The sequence below is a fragment of the Embiotoca jacksoni genome, unplaced genomic scaffold, assembly GCF_022577435.1.
Source record: "Embiotoca jacksoni isolate LCO1_2020_lvr unplaced genomic scaffold, fEmbJac1.0.p SCAF_9, whole genome shotgun sequence".
Lineage (NCBI taxonomy): Eukaryota > Metazoa > Chordata > Actinopteri > Embiotocidae > Embiotoca > Embiotoca jacksoni.
In genome coordinates, this window is record NW_027185447.1 from 9,570,622 (window position 1) to 9,590,175 (window position 19,554).

The 19,554-nt window shown below is 38.3% G+C and overlaps 3 protein-coding genes and 1 pseudogene across 3 annotated transcripts in view; 2 read left to right on the top strand and 2 right to left on the bottom strand.

Moving 5' to 3' along the window:
• slc16a4 (solute carrier family 16 member 4) overlaps nucleotides 1–7,602 on the bottom strand; it is a 30,367-nt gene extending 22,765 nt beyond the window's left edge. The window contains exons 1-2 of the mRNA XM_069140065.1: nucleotides 7,378–7,602; nucleotides 5,377–5,513 (exon numbers count right to left, since the gene is read on the bottom strand). The gene's annotated coding sequence lies outside the window, so the exon portion shown is untranslated. The remainder of the gene's footprint in view (nucleotides 1–5,376; nucleotides 5,514–7,377) is intronic.
• Nucleotides 7,603–8,160: 558 nt separating this feature from the next.
• lamtor5 (late endosomal/lysosomal adaptor, MAPK and MTOR activator 5) lies at nucleotides 8,161–11,181 on the bottom strand. Its single transcript, XM_069141355.1, has 4 exons — nucleotides 11,053–11,181; nucleotides 10,899–10,960; nucleotides 9,153–9,270; nucleotides 8,161–8,588 (listed from the first exon to the last, which is right to left on the bottom strand). The coding sequence occupies exons 1-4, from the start codon at nucleotides 11,085–11,087 to the stop codon at nucleotides 8,528–8,530; spliced, it is 276 nt and encodes a 91-aa protein (XP_068997456.1). The 5' UTR covers nucleotides 11,088–11,181; the 3' UTR covers nucleotides 8,161–8,527.
• Nucleotides 11,182–13,491: 2,310 nt separating this feature from the next.
• Nucleotides 13,492–15,791, top strand: prok1 (prokineticin 1). The gene is made up of 3 exons (XM_069141352.1): nucleotides 13,492–13,690; nucleotides 14,729–14,854; nucleotides 15,357–15,791. Exons 1-3 carry the CDS (start codon nucleotides 13,616–13,618, stop codon nucleotides 15,474–15,476), a joined length of 321 nt encoding a protein of 106 aa, XP_068997453.1. The 5' UTR covers nucleotides 13,492–13,615; the 3' UTR covers nucleotides 15,477–15,791.
• Nucleotides 15,792–17,272: 1,481 nt separating this feature from the next.
• On the top strand, nucleotides 17,273–19,257 carry LOC138192889 (pepsin A-like; annotated as a pseudogene).
• Nucleotides 19,258–19,554: the final 297 nt, after the last annotated feature.

A 19,554-nucleotide genomic window follows, 5' to 3' on the forward strand; every position in this document is an offset into this window, starting at 1 on the left:
TCCCTTTGTATCTGTTTTCGTATGGTAATATAGAGTTGGTCGTAGGTCACAAGATAAGGACACAGGGGATTCGTCAATTAGATGCGGAAAGTAAAACAAAAAGGAATCACTTGCAAATAAGACAGACAACAAGAGACTTTTCGGAGCCTGCTTGACAAGAGACTTTCCGGAGCCACAATGCAAACAAGAGGAAGAGACAAATCTTTTTTTCCATCAATAATAAACTCTTAATTAGCACCAAAAAAACCACAAAAAAAACCCCAGTGAACTCAGACCTGCCAGAAGATCAGAAGCACCAAAGCAGGAGAGGTATGTTTAATTTGTAAATTAGAGTAAACAGGAGATGATGCAAATATTTGCAGGATGACGGTAGAGGTCAAGTATTAGTCAATTTATCGATTAGTTGATTGATAGAAAATTAATCGCAGACTATCTATAAAAGTTATTTTTTTAATTAACAAATGTTAAATTCTTTGATTCCAGCTTGTTATATATGATTATTTGCCGGTTCTTTTAGTCTGCTATTACAATAAACGTAATATCTTTTGGTTGTGGGATGTTGGTCGCGGACAAAACAAGACATTCAGGCTGCATTTTGGCCTTTGGGAAACACTAGTTGACATTTTTCACCAATTACTATCATTTTAAAGACCAAACAGCAGTTCAATTAATCACAAAATAATTGAGAAATGAATCAATAATAAAATAATCATTATTTGCAGCCCTAGATAAAAGGGTAATGTTACTGTACTTAAACACATGAAGAGTGAAAAGTATTCATAGTGACATTCACACACATGGAAAATGAAGAGTTCCCCTGTTGGAGGAAACCCACACAGTGAAAGAGAGAACATGCAAAACAAAGAGAAAACTTGGACACTCTTATCATCAGAAGACGATACTAACCAGCCAAACAAATAAAATAAAAGTTTCAAAAGTCTGGAGAGCAAATTGCATAACAAGATGAAGCTGGGTGTAGCTATAAATATGTCTGAGTCAGCATATTCTTGATGGTATCATCAAACACAATTAAAACTGGGTCCAATGTCTATATCAAAACCTGTCCTTTAACGTCACATCAGATGCTGGAAAGCAAAGTCACCTTGAAGGAAGTAGGAGGAGAGAGTGTAGTAAACCCTTGCGTTTATCGCCAGTCTTTTGTAGCCTGCATCACTAACTCAGTCTGACTTAGACATGTATAAGAAGCCGGGCCCAAATCAGACAGAGAGCACAGAGCGGATTAAAGTGGAATGAATTGGGCCAGTGTAGTCCGAGGAAAGTTTTCCCACCCCAGCGCCCCCCAACCCCCATGTGCTGTTAACAAGTTGTCCTCAGAGTGTGCTTGAGTGCATGTTTGTGAATGTGCTGAGAGTCTGAGGGTTTGAGCGATGGGGGATTGGAATTCAGCACCTTGTATTAGCACCGTGTTACTGCCTGCTCATACCGGGACAAACGCTCTCCAACTTTCACACTCTGCATCTATTCTAATATTAGATTTTAGTCAGGTTAATTAGTGAATAATGTTCTCCAAATCATGTCCCTATTTAACCTATACATTAAATATAATATAATTTAGAAAGCTTTCCCTCCAAGAAATGACAGAAAACAAAAAGACATAATTTTGACAGATCCTTTTACCTCTCCCTTCTCAGAGCCTGATTTATAAGTCCAGGACTGCGCATGACATCTGAACAAAGTGAAAACAGAAGACTTAAAGGTGCCCCATGAAGTTTTCAAACAAGAAACGAGGAAAGTTTGGGTTTATGTTGAGTTTTACCATCTCTAACAACTGTGTTCAGTGCCTTTTCCTCCCCCATAAAACATTTGCAACGCCAATTTTTAAAGACCCCCTTCAATGAAAACAAGTTGTTAACCTTGTTAACATGTCCATGTGGTGGGTTTTATATGCTACACAGAAAGTCTGAAACCAGGGAGAGACAGCCTGGCTCTTTACAGACATAGCAGAATCTACCTACCGGCACTTATAAAGCTCACCGATCAACACATTACATTTACTTAATCTGTAAGTATGAAGATAACAATTTGTGGGGAATCCTGATGGCTGAATGGCTGAATGGACCAGTGTCTCCCTCTTTATTATCCTATCTAGTAAAAATGCTTTAGGACCTCAAGAAAACAAAAACATTTTCTCATCTGTCTCTTGACAGAAAAATTAATTAGCATATTTTTCCAAATGAGTCAAGCTACTTCATAAAAGGGAGCCTGGTTTATTGGGTGTTGCTGTGGTGACTGCAGGTGGTTGTAAGGGAGGACTATGTAGTTGGTATGGTGTGTAATGATTTCGTAGTAGTCACAGGGCTTTAGTGCTGATGGTGCTTGTTGCAGTAATAGTAGCAGCAGGGCCAAAAGCTTTGGCACTGACAGGAGTGCTGGAGGTGCCAAAAGTTTTAAATTTTAACTTAAAAGTCAACAGCCGCTTGTACATTCAAACGCAGAGGGCTATTCTGATTATACGGTCAGAAAATTAAAAAAAAAAAATTAAAATCTGGGCCAATAGTGCAATTAAGCCCCTTATTTGCTACGATGTCATCATGATAAAGTAACAAAGCAGTTACATTTGTGTTTATCTATTAATTTCAGGTTTCAGATGCACTGTAAGAGGAGTGGAGGAAAAGTATGAGTCCTATGAGTTTTAGTGAAAGGAAATTTAGCAGAACATTGATTGTAATTTATCTATAACGAGTGACAGTCCCCAGTTGCCTGAAATCAGCCTCCATAGTTAACTAGTTTCTGTCTGCCATTTTGAGTGTTCGAATTCTGGGCAAAAAAACAAGTATCCATTGCACGCACACAAGTATGCCAGTACACCTGTCAGTCCAGTTTCATTTCAATGATCACTACAGAAATAATTATTGTCAATCAGAAAGAAAAACAAATGAGCAAACAAGGAAGTAAAATGGGACAAAAAAAATAAAAAATAAAAATCTGAATTCCCTTTCTTTCATTTCGTACCACATTGAAGCTTCGAACTTCTGAGAGGATGATGTAAGTAGTGGAGATGTTGAGGACCATGTTTCACAGGCCTCTCACCTGTAAAGCCTGCCATTTGTGTTTGTAAGAAAGGATGTTGCTTGAATTTGCAGCAGGGTGAATGTTTTGCCCCTGCACGGGTAAAAAAGGACTCAATGAATGAATGAAAGATCATAAACGTGTTTTATGTGTTGTCTAGTTCATAATTATTGAAAGAACAAACCCGTTTTAATCCCATGTTCACAATCTAGCACCTCAGTTAGTCTGTAAATCTTCGACCTGTTAATTAGTTTGGGAGCGACATTAGTTTAGAGTCTTTGATTTTATTTTCAGTGATGGATTCATGTTTTCAGGAAAATCAATATCACACACTGACATTTTCAGATTGATGTCAAAAGTTTGGGCAAATGAGGAAGAAAATGCAACACAGCTGCTCAGGTGTATTCATGCCAGGATTGAGTAAGATTACTAATAAAGGAACAGATTTCTGGACAGGATTGTATCAGAGTTGCACTCTAAACTATGACAGATGGGAAGAAGAGAAAGAAAGCATGTAAGTGGGAGACGGGACAGGTTTGCAGACAAGGGGTGAAAATCCAGAATTAAAAAAAGATGCTAAACAGAAACTACAAAACTGCAGTGGAACCTGAATCCAACGAAGGCATTTTTTGTCTGAACAGCAAACCATACCAGAGTTGCACATAGTTTAGAGTGCACTGCTACAGTTTTGGGTGGGATTGAGCACACTGTGTGGATATACTGCCTTGTAACCTCCTTAAGGGGTCTCCTTCACACAATACAATATCTGGCAGCAGCTGAGTCTCTGGGACAAGATCTCTGATTTACAAACTAATACTGTATAGTTTGAATACAATAGCAAAACAGTATTCACGAATATTCAGCGAGGTGCATTTTATTCAAATTAGAAATTCAAAATTTAATTTGCATTTTATTTTTAATGATAGGAGCTAAAGCAATTGAAAAAAAAAAATTCATTTCTAATTTAAAGTAGCACATTGCATTCTCAACCATTCCCATTTCTTTATTATAATACATTGGACTACACTCAAACAGTTTTTGGATATTAAGTTTATTTTTTCTTTTGTTTAACAGTATGCAAACATGGCCATTTTGTGAATTTGATTTCAACTCGATCAGTTAAGTTGAATTAACAGTAAAATATTAACCGTCCTGCTTTCTTATATACTTTGAAGACAGAACAACTTAAAGGACGGATCATGATGTTTCATAAATGCGTCTTAAAACAACACTCACATGCCCACATGCACATAGAAACAGTTTTTAATTGTTGTGGTTGAACCTCATGTTTACACTGGATAGAAAGGGATACCTTGCTAATGTTATTGCAATAAATGATGGGGACAAAGTTCCCTATCTTCACACTGTAAAGTTCAGCTGAAGTTAATGTGATGCTACAGCAGCCCGAGTTAGAAAAATCAAATGGCTATCTTCAAATTTTCTCTCTGTGTATCCCCATACTATCTTCATATCAGATTAGCGTCAGGAAACAAGCACTGTGGATTTCATAGTCCAAACTTATTATGGCTAATTTGGCCAGGAGGAAGAATGTACAGCATGTGTCTCCTCCTGCACAGTGAGCTCAAAGCCTGCTTTCCATCAGAATCCATGACAGACTATAATCAAAGTCCCTGCCTCTCATTTGCTCCCTGTGGATGCCATTTCCAATATTGCACCCCCCCCACACACACAAACAGGCACACTTTAGTTGTGTAAACATATGGCAGTAAGCTTTGTAGATAAGGGTCAAGGTGTTATGAGTTTTGCCTGCAAGTTGGCAGATATCATTCTTCTTCCGTGAGTTCTTAGCATCACATTTTGCTGTTACGTGAAATTCAAAGATTTTGCTTTTGTATTTGATGCCCCTATAGCTGGGGGTGGAAAAATGGATGGCCAACAAAGATTTTTTTTTTTCATTAGCAGCATCCAAACAATAAATACAAAAATCAATGCAAACCTCCCCTATCTATCTATGTAGCACAATCCAATTTAATTCAGGATCATTTATGGTTAGGAGTCCTGCACAGTTACACCTGCGCTTTAGCTGCTCTGACTGATTACTTTACACAGAAAACCTTCTATTTACTGTTGTTAAAATTAGTAATTATATTTCAGCTTCTCTGTATCAGTAATGACAGCAGTCAGAAATCTTCCACCTGCAGAGCTTCTGTTTTCCTTGAAAGAGACAAACTAGACACATGCCTCCCTAACAAGAATATCTGTTATGCGATTGTTTCTTTTAGTAATCCACAATTTAGGTACCAGTTTTTGTTGTTAACCCAAGCAGAGAAAACATCTGCAGCATAATTTAACACATATTCTTTCCTGACCAGCTTATGGAGTTACCTGATATGCTGTCTTTGTAGTTTGCCTGAAGGCACTGGCGGTGAAGAGACAACTCAGAAGTTCTCTTCTCAGAGTATCATTCTCAGGTTGGTCGAAGGGCACTTGGAACTATGGCTGCATCAAGATTAACTTTATACCTACAAGAAGAAGGCAGCAATGAGAAGCGAAGCAAAAAATGACACAAGAGATGAACAGTGTGGATGTAGAATAACTGGTGACACTTTTTTTTTTTTTTTTTTTTTTATCAAGGAGCCATTTATAAAGCATGAATAATTGATGGATTCATAAAACTATAAACAGCCTGATGGCAATGTCATTAGTTTTACAGGTATTTGGTCATAAGCCAAATTGTTTGACACATAAGTTTGTTCTTGCCTGTTTAATAGTGATACAAAAAAAAAAAAAAAAAAAAAAAAAAAATCCACCTTGAATGTTTCTCTAGCTCTCTGATAAGAATAAATGCCCCAGCCTCTTCAGTACCATCTATGTAGGCTAAATATTTATTCAGTAACAAGGAAGAATGAATTTGAAAACAAGTCAAGTTGTCAAACCTCAACTGATTTATCAACTCTTGAAACACCCTAACTGGTTTTGCTGGTTCTCACAGGTGAGCAGAAGATGTGTTTGACAGTAAGTCCTGTTTACATGCTTCCTGTCTGAGTTTAGTTATATATACCATGACCTTTGCAAAAAAAAGTGTGTTCAAACTGTGTGAAGGAGTTTCTGTGGTCTGACTGATGGCAGGATTTGAAATAAGAATTGATGTCAGCATGTTAGTGATGGACATCCTTAGGACCAAAGCTAACACCTATAAAAAAAAAAAATCTGCAAATAATCAGTTTACACAGCAGATAATTAAAAGTTTGGCACAGCTTAGTTGTGTAAATGAACTGTCTGTCAGGGCTTAGAGCTAAGAAAAGAAAACCCACTTCATGGAGGAGCAAAAAGTGGGTCAATCAAGATCACACACATATTACTCAAGACACAGCAAAACATCCAGTAATGCATTCGGTAAAAGTCTGAAAAACAGGCAAGTTTCAAAATACACATTATATCCAATCTGCTGATGTCACTGTAATAGTAGACCCATTATTTATAGTACCTACTGTGACCACAGATTGGTAAATGAATCTCACCCTGCAGCATTACTGTCAAATGTAGCCTGTAAAATGGTTTCTAATACTCTTACTGTGCCTGCAGAGAATAAAGGCTAATGACTGCAGATGAAAAGTCCGGATCACACTCTGCAGGTGATCAGCAGAGGTGAACAAGTATATCTTTTAATCCTGTAACAGGACCATTTTGTAAAATATTAGAAATACTACAGGCAACAAAAGAAACTCACTTACACTCAAAGAAAAACTTAGGCATGTGCCAACAGTATCAATAACCCACTTTTTTGTGGAAACTGTGCATTGACTGATGAACTATTTTCTTCCTTATAGGACCTTAGTTTACTTTTGCAAGAACTTTTAGAATTCATCACTTTAAGAATTTATCCAATATTTTGAATATAATTTTCTATACTATTATGAACTGCTTTGTTGTTGAAATGTGCTCTAAAAATAAACTTGTCCTGCCTGCCTCACTATTTCCTAAAGTTAGCCCAAAGTGACTACCTGGAGGCTCCAACTATGACTACAGCCTCACTGGTGCATCGAGTTCTGAGAAACGCCAGACATCAGTCCTGAGGAATTGTGAGATTAAAGCACGGATAACAGTTTGGGAGAGGGGTATTGTGTTTGGGACAGCACAGATGTTAACCACAAAAAAGAAAGAACCCCCCCCCCCCCCCCAAAATAAATAAATAAATAAATAAATAAATAAATATAAATATAAACATAAATATATTTATTACCAAAAAAAAAGTAAGTTACATGCAGAATGTAAACTGATGAGTTAATTTTTATATATATATATTACATTTAAACAGAACGTTTTGTACGGCCATATCATAAAAATATTCAAAATTTCCAAAACATAAAAATAAGCAGTACATACCTGTAATTTCCCTCTGTCGTCGACTTGCTTCAGCCCAGATTTCAATTAGTTTGGTTTGACGCGTAATTTGGGGTTTTCTCGCTTTCTCGTCCCTGTAAGGCATGCGCGTCACCAGTGAGGGACTTTTTGACAGGAAGACATTGCTGCGGAACCCTTTTCTGCGAGGATGATCGTGCCATAACTTTGCCTCTATGCGGGGGACCCTCTGAGTTGCATCTCACATCTCAGCCTCAGCATCGCTGGCTATGCCGAGGAGCTGCAGAGCGCAAAGCCTTCACTGAGGAGAGCCACGTGACTGAGACGCAGCAATGAACCCCATCTGAAGGCTCAGAGGGAGGGAGGAAAAAAACAAACTCTGCGGTCAAAACATCAGAGCCACCGCATACTTTACTCGGGTCCTTGCTGAAGGCGGTGCGCCACCAAGACGCACTGCACAGTGTATGCGCAAAGGCAACCTGTGCTGTAGAAAGCAGGACGGACTTTTTTTTTAATTTTTTTTTTTAATCCAAAACTATCGGCAAGCAATATGTCAGGCTATAGTTCGTTTCCTCAGACTACACTTGGCACGTTTCTCTTAGTTGTTCCTACATGCTCCTAAATATATAGGGCAGGTACGAGTGGCTTCACAGCAGTTTTGATTAATGATTGTAAACTTTGAAGCCTGTTTTTTTTTCTACCTTGGCGATGAATGTCTTCATAGCTGCCAAAACAGTTGAATTGGTCAACCATGTAACAATGTGCAAACGAGAAAATAATTAATACTTAACAACGCAGAGGCCAGCACGAACTCAAGTTAAAGTTTATTAAGGGTTGTTATTCTGTGCATGACTGCCTTGGAATAAAGGGCAGTAACAAAAAAAACAAAAAAAAAAACACAGCAACATGGCTGCAACACGACACTGGATCTGTTCTGTACATGACATCAATATAACAGCATTACTTAGCGATCAGTGCATAACATCTATTTAGTAAAACAAAGGAATCACACACATACTTAATAAGCATTCTCTGGTTTAAACAAGAAATATACAGAAAACACCACTTCAGTGAGGAGACTCCAGATTTCTTTTTGTCAAATTCACTTGAACTTCTGTGTGTGTTTACATGTACATCTCTTTACAATAAAACTCATTAGTCAGTCCTGTTGTCTTCAAGATGCGATCTTGTGAACTGCTACTGTGATGGTCCCGTGACTCCTCACCAAAATGTTTCTACAAAACAAACAAAAATAAAAACTCTATATCATACAATGACAAACATTAATTTGATAAACAATACAAAAGTGACTTGTTTTGGGAATATTTCTAGATGGCATTTAACTATTAGCCTTTGATAGATAAAACTTGTCAACCTGTCAATTGATTGACATGAGCCGTCATCCTGCTATACCTAGAAAGACCCAGTAAGTCACCACAAAGCAGCAGGCTCTTCCAGTTTGTATAGTCACTATAACGTTTAACATGTTAAATTACTTCTCTCCAAGAATGTTAAAGACTGTTGAATTGAAGTAACTGATAGCAAATGAGTCCAGAAGGTGGCAGCACAGCCACAAAAATGAACTCTGAGTTCAGGCAGTGATATGAACAACAAACGCACAATCTCTGACTTTGGATCTATTTCAACAGTTTTTTTCCATTGTTATTGATCGCCACACATATTAACAAATCCGCACAGACATACTTGAAATACACTGAGATGGAGAAAAAAAAAGAAGAAGAAGAGAGATGATGCAAGTCAGTTAAGCAAACTAGACAAAAGCTTGTGTCAGTGCTCACCCTGACTCAGACTCCAGACACACAGTCGGAGTGTCTGACAGGTCTCTGGTCAAAGCTGCAGCTTGTTTGGCCAAAACTGACACAACACCGCCATGTTCATCAGACAGGGACCCACGGCCTGGAAATAGAAGAGTTATAATGAAGAAACATAAAAACAGGTGGTGATTAAATGTCTTCCACTAAAGTTGAGAACTACAGTTAACATTCGAGAAGTCAAATCAACATGGTTTTCACTTTATCACATGATTTTACATCTTTTTCATAGAGGAGACGATAAGATTGTTTTTCTCTGCTATGCAGTTAGTTCAAATGCCTCCTAAAAGGAACAGTTCAGATCCCTATTGGTTTCCTAGCAATGCCACAATGATAACAACAGCATAGGTAGTAACTGCACCTGCATTGAGTTATTTTGTGACAAATATAAGGATATTTGATTTTGTCAGCTTCGTCCAGCCCTATGTGAAAGTATATTTTCATGTTTGGAGCTACTGTAGTTGGACTGGATATGCGTTGGATTTAGACCGCCAGTGCAAACTGAGTGCAATTAGTTTTATTATCTCGTTCATTTTTCTCAGATCATTCAGGACACATAATTGAAAGGTTTTACGTGAGAAAGATCAATACATTTTATGGTAACCAGTCAGTCAAAGTCAGTTTTCATATATCAGATGACAGTGAGATCATCATATGCTAAAGCTGACTCTGTTACTTATTTTAAGTGACGCTAACAAACAACCTCACTTTCTTTTTTATTGTTATAATCAGAAAAGTCACTGAGAATTTCCACTTAACCGTGGTTTTAAGCATGTATGTCTGCATGAGTAGTTCCAGTAAGAAGCGATTGTTATGATGAAACCTTGCAATGCTTGCGACAAGTTTGACACAACAAAAAGGGAAACAAGTTGATTGTTATATGCATTGTAAAACAGAAATTTTACATCTGGAGCATTTATTTTTTTTTTACTCTTTTTTTCAGTTTCGTAAACTAGCACGCAAACATCAAATGAAAATCACAATTCTCTATACATTGTGATATTCTCAAAATAAAAGTACATTTTCTTATAACAGTAATCTGTGTGTATGTTATGTGGCTTTCATGAAGAATTAAAATGGGTTTCTTAGGCTTTTGTGATCATATCGCATGTCCACTGTCCACAAAATGACTTCTAACTGTCTGAAGCATGTCAGTTTAATAAAAAAATAAAGTGATACCATGCTCTGACAAGGCACCATTTATAGAGGGGTTTCAAGCTCTAATGAATTGCTCTAATGTAAAACATGTGCTGAATCTTTATGTATCAGTTATACAAACTGCTTATATGTTATATGCTACTATATAAATATACCAGGTTGTGAAAAATTCTCCTCCAGCAAGAGTTCAACCAGCTGTTTACGTGCATGGAAAATTTAAACACTTCAAATTAAGAGAACAATTTCACAGTTAGTGTGAAATGTTGACGATAAGATCTAATTGTGCAGCAAAGAATTTACTGTTCTGTTCTAAAAAAAAAATAAAAAATAAATGTTTTATTAAAACATGACTGTGTTTTTAATTAATATTCAATTGACTCACTTTTCAAGCAAAGAAACCCCAACTTTGATGGTTCAATGACACGTCGTAACTTATGGTGCCTTGTCGAGCATCACTTTGCCCCTGCATACTTTACCGAAAGTATGCAGCATTGTGAATAGATGAAACAAAGATTATTTTCCTTCAGTAAAGAACAAAAACGAGTGTGATCTCACAGCCCAGGTTGTGTCCTTGTTGATCCGTGCAGAGCATACCGACAACTGCTGGATTCTTCATGCTGCCAGAAACACACAGACAAGGAGACAAAAGTCGTCTTTAACGTCGCATATTTCACAATACAAACTCAACCACGTTGCAGTTTTAACTTACGTATCGTCAAGGTGCTGCTCGAGGGTCGACTCCATGAGTAACAATCGTTAAACAACCGAGAAAGTCAAGTTTTGCTGTATAAAGTTTGTTGTTGTTGGTCTACTTCCTCGAAGCTTCCGGGTAGAGTCAGCTGACCGTCACGTGCAATATGGTTCCCCATGAGGGCCAAAACATACAAAGCGCAGTAAAATACTTTCCATAGAAAGACGAAAGACCATAAACGTGACGGTATGATATGCTTTCGACATATATGTGTAGTGTGTTATTTATTATATTGAGAACAATGTGTTTATATACATTTAAAATGCTTAGACAGTAGACCATTTGCTAGATAGATAGATTTTTCACAATGTTTTTACTGAGATTTTAGTCATGATGGCAGTCATTTCAAAAGAAACACATCATGACATATAAGCTTAATATACAGTAGATATAATTATAATTATGATTATAATTTTCTGAACTGGTTATGTAATGTAACTCTATATTTCAGCATTTATCTGTCACTCTCTTCATCCTAGCCCTTGAGAAAGATGGGTTTTCATATTCAGACTTGCACAAATCGTGTATAAAATCAGATTACTTTAGTTATTTTGCCCTCCTGAATATAAAGTACAAACTATTAATAATCCAGTTCCTGCTGTGATCTGAAGGATTGCACAAGCAGTCACATTCAAATGACTCTCACGCAAGTCGATGTTGCCTAAAACAGCTCCAGTGTCACATGTTCCTCAGTCTTGAAACAGTTTTTGTTTAGTGATCTTATCTTATCATGTGCACCACCCCAGTTATAATAACAATAATTTTACAATAATTTATTCAGCATAATAAGCGCTAAATACATTTATCAACATATTGCCTTTTTTCCTGAACAAAAAAAATCTAGCCTACTATGAGTTTAAAGCAGGAACTTTATTTCTTGCAGCCCCTTGTTGATTTTGTTCATGTGTTTTCCTCAGAAGTTAGTTTGAGACCTTCGGGCTGAGCTTCCTGCATGATTTCAGCTGTCTATCCCAAGACGGTGAGGTTTCAGGGGTTCCTGCTGACAGCGCAGAAATGGGTGAATGTAATTATGCGACCGCTGCACTGGAGGAATCCATCACCTGCGCAGCAGCAGGGTAATGTCCTGCTGACTAACCCATGGGGTACTCCCCCCCTCCTTTCCTCTAATTCTTCTAGCTTCTTCTAGATTCTTCTCTCCTCTTCTCTCACTCATATTTCTCTTCTCGCAGCCTAAATCACAGCCTGCTTGCCTCCGCTGACAACCAGCTTCTCATTACTGTCCGAGCATACCCATAGGCAAACACACGCACAAAGTTTATGCATGTACAATAATTTACAAGAGCCACATAAATGCAGTATCTTCTTTTCTTGTAACACATGCATCTACATGCATTACACACACACACACGCACGCGCACACGCGCACGCGCACGCGCGCACACACACACACACACACACACACACACACACACACACACACACACAGTTTTTAATCTTGCACCAAAAGGAGGTTGGCATTAAACGTTAGACCTCATTAATTGCAGCATATAGCCATTTTACAACCACAATAAATCTATAACTGAGCAGGACCCTAAATAGAGATCTGACTCACAGTCAGTGTATCACCACCCTGTTGTATAACACATACTATAATTCAGGGATATTAAGACTTATTATCCCTTTTCTGGTAGCTAGTGACACCAGCAATCTCAGTGAGAAGTAGAATAACTCCAACAAAAATATTATCATTATTTCTATGACAAAGCAGATTATTTTGTAACATTATGAATGTATCATTCTCTCTGTGGATTAATTAGTGATGTGCCGCTATAGTTAATGACAGCTGTCCCAGGATATGGCATCATGGCACCCACACCTCATATTTATATAATAAATAAGGAACATCACTTTCGTGCCGATAAATGTCTTACATGAAGCCCGGTCCATCAGTCAGCCTGTGGTAATTTCAATAATCTCATCAAACATCTTTGATTTTGATTAGTTTTGTCTTGTCCACTTCAGACAGACAAATAACTGCCAACTTGGCACCTGGGCCCTTTTTCTCACAAAGAGGTGTCAGAATCAGTTTAGTTCATGTAAATGTCATCTGCTGCTGACCTGTCCTCCATATATTTTTGTTGGTTTGAACTACTGGCAACTCTGACAGCCTAAGTCTTAAGGAGATGTAGAACCAAACCCTCCACAACAGGCAAAGATGTTCATGTTGAGAGGACCACAGTGAGCCTCCATCAGCTGTCAGCTGGATGAGTGAGATGACAAAGCTACTAAACAGACAGGCAGAGAGGGCGTCGGGAGATTTCAGACATGAGGAAGAAGGACAGGAGGGAGGGAGGGAGGAAGGGAGGGGAGAGTGTTGGGTGGGGGGAGGGGGGCGCAGGTGGATAAAGAGGGGGAGAGAGAAAGGCTCCCCATTCTGAGGACTTCTGGGAACCTTTATAACTGTTTGAAGAGTCACCCAGTGTGAGGTGCAGGAGAGTTTGTTCACTGTTGGTGTCCAGTGTTGAGGGTGTTGAGAGAATCCAATTCTCCTGTTGCTGCCATGGGCTTCACAGCGGTGCTGCTGTCCTTCCTCCTGTTGTCTCTGAGCTGGTCCAGAGGAGCTGTCATCACAGGGGTGAGTGACAATTTTCTGGCTCTGCTGCTCACGGTTGTTGTTTTTCTTCATTATAAATTGATGTCTAATCAGTTTTGGAGGAGTGTCTAATTACTCTAAATTACCATCTACTGTAATTATTCTAGAGTATTGTCAAATTGAAAATATTATATATTGTTATCCTCCCTTTATCTAAGTTTTTTTTTAAATCTACTACTGTATGTGATCTTAAAATGATATATAAATTAAATTAGCTACTCACTAAGGCGGCATCTATCATCATCAGACAATCTGCTCTTTATTTTTTTTGTTTATTAATCAATCATTTAAGATGCTCATTAGAAGTATCATGAACCCAAAGTGACATCCTCAAAGTGTTTTGTTTTGTCTGAACTTCCTTTTAAAAAAACAAAGATGTTAAATTTACAGCAAAGTAGAGAAAAGAAGCAACTCTTCACCTTTCAGATGCAAGAGTCAAGAACTGTTTGAATAGTTTGCTTGACAACTGACTTAATCAGTACAAAATCATTGTATTTTGACCAGCTGATCAATTAAATGATTAGTAGCTTTAGGGCTAAGTCAGTCTATTCAATTGGAAGTGTACTTGCACTTACGGTCTTCTATCCTTTGTCCCTTGATTTGTGGCTCCATTTCAAAACAGCCAACTTATAAACATGAAAAATACATTAACAGAGCAGTTCACTTTTCTGCAGAATATTGTTAAAATTTGATTAGAAATGACTGATGAGAGACCACATCCTCCTCCGCTTTAAATCCAGTGGAAAAAACAGGAAATTTCAGACCTCTGATTGGTATTCATTTGTAAACTGATTAAGGAGATGACAGGCAATGGATAAAATGCCTCTCAATGTACGAACATGAGAGGGTATCTCTATTACAAAACGTAATGAAATAGATTCAAACATGAAAGGGTATCTCTATTAGCATTAATGAAAATAAAACTGATTCACAGGCATCAAACAATCCCTCCATCTCTGTGCCCCTTTTATTCTGTTCTGTCTGTGCCTCCACCATCTCATCACTCTGTCTGTCCTGCAGGCCTGTGACAGAGATATACAGTGTGGCTTTGGTCTCTGCTGTGCTGTCAGTCTATGGCTGAGGGGTCTGAGGATGTGTGTCCCAAGAGGTGTGGACGGGGATGAATGCCACCCCTTCAGCCACAAGGTGGGTAGAAATGTGATGTCATAATCCTCCAGCATCACAGTCTTTGCATTTGCAACACACACACACACACATATATATATACACACGCACACACACACACACACACACACACACACACACACACACACACACACACACACACACACACACACACACACACACACACACACACACACACACAAAGTCACACTCCTTCTCCATCTCACCCACACTTCTCCTCAGAAATTCTGATTTGTATCAAGTGCTGGCAGATTGGCTGAAGCTGTGGAAAAGCTGCTGATAACTGCAGAGGCTATCGATCTTTTCTACAGAGAACTAGGCGATCAGAGCCATACATCTCTTTGATTATCTGGACAAGGCAACAATTAGTCGTGCTAACACCACATCCATCTCTGAGATCAGACCTTTAAAGAGAAGCTTTTTAAGACCCGCAGCGCCACTTGTCACTTGGAGGATTTAAACTGTCAGATTACCCCTCTTTTCTCCTTTTTCCCACTTTCAGGTGCCCTATCTGGGAAAAAGGCAGCATCACACCTGCCCCTGTCTCCCCCACCTGGTGTGCACCAGGTATGCTGATAGCAAGTATAGATGTACCGATGATTTCAAAAACATGGACTTCTAACAAGACGCCCAAACACTCAAATGAAGACGAGCAGATGGGAAACAACACTTCAGAGAGAAGACTTGAACAGGCTGTGGATCAAAATCATCTTCTCTGACTGTTTTCTTCATTTATGTCCTCTATGCACTAAAACCCATAGTTTGGATCCTACTGATGCACACAACAGGCACATAAACAGAGATGCTAAGTCATTGTAAAGAGCCACGGTAGACATTACACACTATAATTAATGAACCCACAGTAACCCAGGAAGCTATTTGTGAACCATTAGAACATTTGCTGTTTGTTTTTTTTTAATGCTCATTTTATGTTAATTTATCAAGAGAAATGTACAAGCATTATTGTCAATAAAAGTATAATGTCTGTTATATGTTGGAAGTGTCAAGTAGTTTTGTGATGAAGAACTTTATAATCAAAGTCCTAGTGCTGCTACCTTTACGACCAAACTATGACATTGTGCCATATATTTGATATTTAGTGCAGATTTCGATCAGAAAGAAATTCCAGCAGAACCTCTTCAACGTCTCGAAAAGAAAATTGTCCTTTTTGAATATTGTAAACAGTCTTTTCAAATCTTGTTATAGTACAAAACCTATGTTAATCCATATCAGGGTACATAATTTTTTTTTTTAAAGATCTCAACCTCAACCAGCTGAGACATAAAATGCTACATACATTAATGAATAATAATAATCACATAATATAATAATTATAATACTGACAGCAACCAATTTTCTGCACAACTACTTTTAAGTTTGACATTTTATGTACATTTTGCAAATTATTGTCTACTGCCACTTCAGTCATATTTTCAATGCTGGACTTTTACTTGTATTTCAGTATTGCTACTTTTACAAAAGTAAAGTAAAGAAAATGTCCACTACTATGCTTTGATAAATGTTACTGAAATAGCCTATCTACTGTTAGATAAATATGAGTTGAACTTTCCATTCAAAGTTAAACTAAAGTTTATGGTGGGTTTTAACTTCTAAAAAAAATTCACGTAGCATTTTCTTACTTGTTGTTCACACAAAATTCCATTTTATCTTTGTTGCTGTAGCTGTATTTTGTGTAATATTGTTAACAGATAACCCTACACAAGTAACCTTACTTCACAGTGAATGACTGGATTATTTTGCTGAACTGTTTTCTGCAGTGTTTCAGAATTGATGACATTAACATCACTTCACCAATTACACATAATTTCCCAAATTTTTTATTAATTCAACAAAATATTATACAAACATACATACATGAACTCAAGCTAACACTTTATAGAGTCATCTTTGTTTTAGAGTGAGGAGATGTTACAAAATATTTTCAACTTTCTAACAAAGGTTTTCAGGGTTCACTTGTTTCAATATTTGCTGTCAGATGAGAAACCATTCAAAACTGTATCGCATATGTCCAGATAAAAATCTATATCAAGGTATGCAGAAGAATATTTAGGAAACACAGCATTTATTTGTTGTATACAAGTGAAGTGGCTTGTCGTCTTGTCAGCCTTCATTGCCTTCTCCAAATGTCTCTGCAAGTAAATCTGACCTGGTTGGTTGAAAAGCAACCTTTTCCTCCTCTTCTTTTTTTGTGTGACATTTTACAGCTTGAATTGGCTGAATTGTAAGAGACAATCGATTTATCTCCCTGGGAGGAAATCTAAAGGCCATCTTGCTCCCTCTCGCTTTGAAGTATCACACCTTATAAACTTGCACAAAGCTAAATGTAGAGCCATAAAATCCAGCACATTTGTGCATTTTTCTGATTCTGTACTTACTTTGCTGTGTGTAGGACACCCTATGGTCAAGGGACAACCTCGTCCTGTCCAGGCAAACCCTGCTGGCAAAAGGACTGTGGGAGGAGTACAGGAAGAAGTTCCTCCACACCGGTACTTAGTCCAAGACAAGACAAACTAATGCTGACTCCAGTCCAGACCAATAAGATGATTTCGATTTTGTTCATTTAATTGTTTGCCGAGTGCAGCCTTTGAATAATGCAGATATAGAGAGTTTTAGGTCCCTTGAGTCAGAAATAAGGCAGTACAACATTAACATTAAATGCAAGAAAAAAAGAACTGGCAACATCCAAAAACACAAGCGGAGACAACCAGGTAGATAAAGAATAGAACTCAGCTAGACTCTGTGAACACTACACCATGATGATGTGGTAACTGGGAAGTAAACAGGCCAGGCTTTATATACACCACTACCTAATGGGAAAACAAGACACAGGTGGGTACCAAACAGAAACAGCTGGAAACTAAACAATGGCAGGAAATAAAGCACACATGGACCCTAAAGGTGGAGTATTCCAAAATAAAACAGGAAGTGATCAGAGCCCAAAGTACAGGTACTTTTCAATTGTATGCAACTTTTCTGCGATATCAACAGCTTGAGCTTTGATTCCACATTTGATTTAATTTGATAGTACATTTTGCTTTCAATAAAAGTGTGACTGTTTTAGTTTGTGGAGACGCTAATTTGACTAATAGAAGATTTAAATAAAAATGTTTAATGACTGAAACAGTTCATTGAATATAAGTGGTCGTCACTCCATGGTTAGAAATAGTCCAGGTTGCTTAACATTGTCATAAAATGGACATTTGAAAAAGACACTGCTTCTCTACAGAGAACCACAGATGATTCAACCCACAGCAGTCCTCCACCCTCCAATGGACCGGCCAGACTCTGTTCATCCAGTATGACACTGGCAGTATGACTGGATTCCTGGCCTGCGACCCTGTTAAGGTAACCAAAACCTCTGGAACAAAATGCAAAGTCTATTTAGACTTCAAACAGGCATGACTCCGTGGTCTGTTGAAGTTTGACTGACAGCTGTCTTGTGTGTCCAGGTGGGCGGTGTCTCTGTGGCCAACCAGGTGTTTGGATTTCACCGGACAGAGTTTCCCTTCATGGCTCACATGCAGGCTGAAGGCATCCTGGGATTAAACTTCCAGAGTATTGAGTCTGACGACATAGTGCCTGCCTGTAACAACATGATCAAGTAAGTACTGGTGACTCAACCTGTTCTCCATCTATAAGCTGAGCAGCTACTGAAACAAGATTAAAATCTGTAGGTTGGGAGGTTTAGGGTAAGGGTTGCACAAAATCCCCCTGGTTTGACCTTCTGCTGCTGCTTCTCACAGTACTGTCGATGTGTTGTGCTCTGGTGGCTGCCAGGCCATCGTTGACACGGGTACCTCCCTGATCACCGGCCCAACCAATGACATCAACAACATGAACGCCTGAGTTGGAGCCTCAACCGACCAGTACGAATATGTGAGTCATGCCATCATACCATCCCCTTTGACATAGGTTTTTCCCTTTTTCTGAACCCAGAGTAAACAGACATTTACTGCTCTGACGTCAAAACTCTCAAATGAAAATAATGAAGTAGGACTTGGTTAGCTGCCTCAGTGGGAAACTTGTAACATACCAATAAACACAACTTTTGCAACTACATGGTCTTCTACTTTGTTCTTCTTAAAGATTACACTGAACTGCCAGAACATGGTTGGTGTCACTTTCACTGTCAATGGAAACCCCTTTATAATCCTTGAATCTGCCTACGTCTGTGAAGTCAGTTAGATCCACTGCACCAAGAAGGGTTTCTACTTCAAAATAAATATTAGAAGAAAACAATTTCTCTTTTGTCTCCCCATAGAGCTACAACAGTTGCAACACTGGCTATGGTCAGGATGGTTCTTCCCAGCTCTGGGAGATGTGTTCATCATGGAGTACTATGTCTCCAGACTCAGTACTTTGGTCTGGCCAAGTCTGCATAATCAAAAAGTCCTCTATCAGATGATCTATAAATGTGTATTTCTCCCTAAGGATTTGAGCAAATGGGAGGTTTTGAAAGAAGAGGCATAAACATGCTGTGCCTTTTATCAAATGGATCATTGCAACTAAGTATTCTGTGTATTTTTGTCTATCAGTTTGACTTTGCTGTAGTACATCAGTACAAAAAAAAAGCTGAATGTCACAGGAATAAGAATCAGTCTTGTCTGTTCATTCATTCAAGAAAAAGTTGACCTTTTACAAAGGATATACAAAGGAACAAATGCTTTCTGTGTGTGCAA

Coding starts and splice junctions, on each gene's coding strand:
- lamtor5 (XM_069141355.1), bottom strand. CDS start 11,087: ATGGAGTCGACCCTCGAGCAGCACCTTGACGATAC. Junction 10,961..11,052: donor GAGCAGCACCTTGACGATAC/GTAAGTTAAAAC, acceptor TGTTTCTGGCAG/CATGAAGAATCCAGCAGTTG. Junction 8,589..9,152: donor TGTCTGGAGTCTGAGTCAGG/GTGAGCACTGAC, acceptor TTTGTTTTGTAG/AAACATTTTGGTGAGGAGTC.
- prok1 (XM_069141352.1), top strand. CDS start 13,616: ATGGGCTTCACAGCGGTGCTGCTGTCCTTCCTCCTGTTGTCTCTGAGC. Junction 13,691..14,728: donor GAGGAGCTGTCATCACAGGG/GTGAGTGACAAT, acceptor TCTGTCCTGCAG/GCCTGTGACAGAGATATACA. Junction 14,855..15,356: donor GCCACCCCTTCAGCCACAAG/GTGGGTAGAAAT, acceptor TCCCACTTTCAG/GTGCCCTATCTGGGAAAAAG.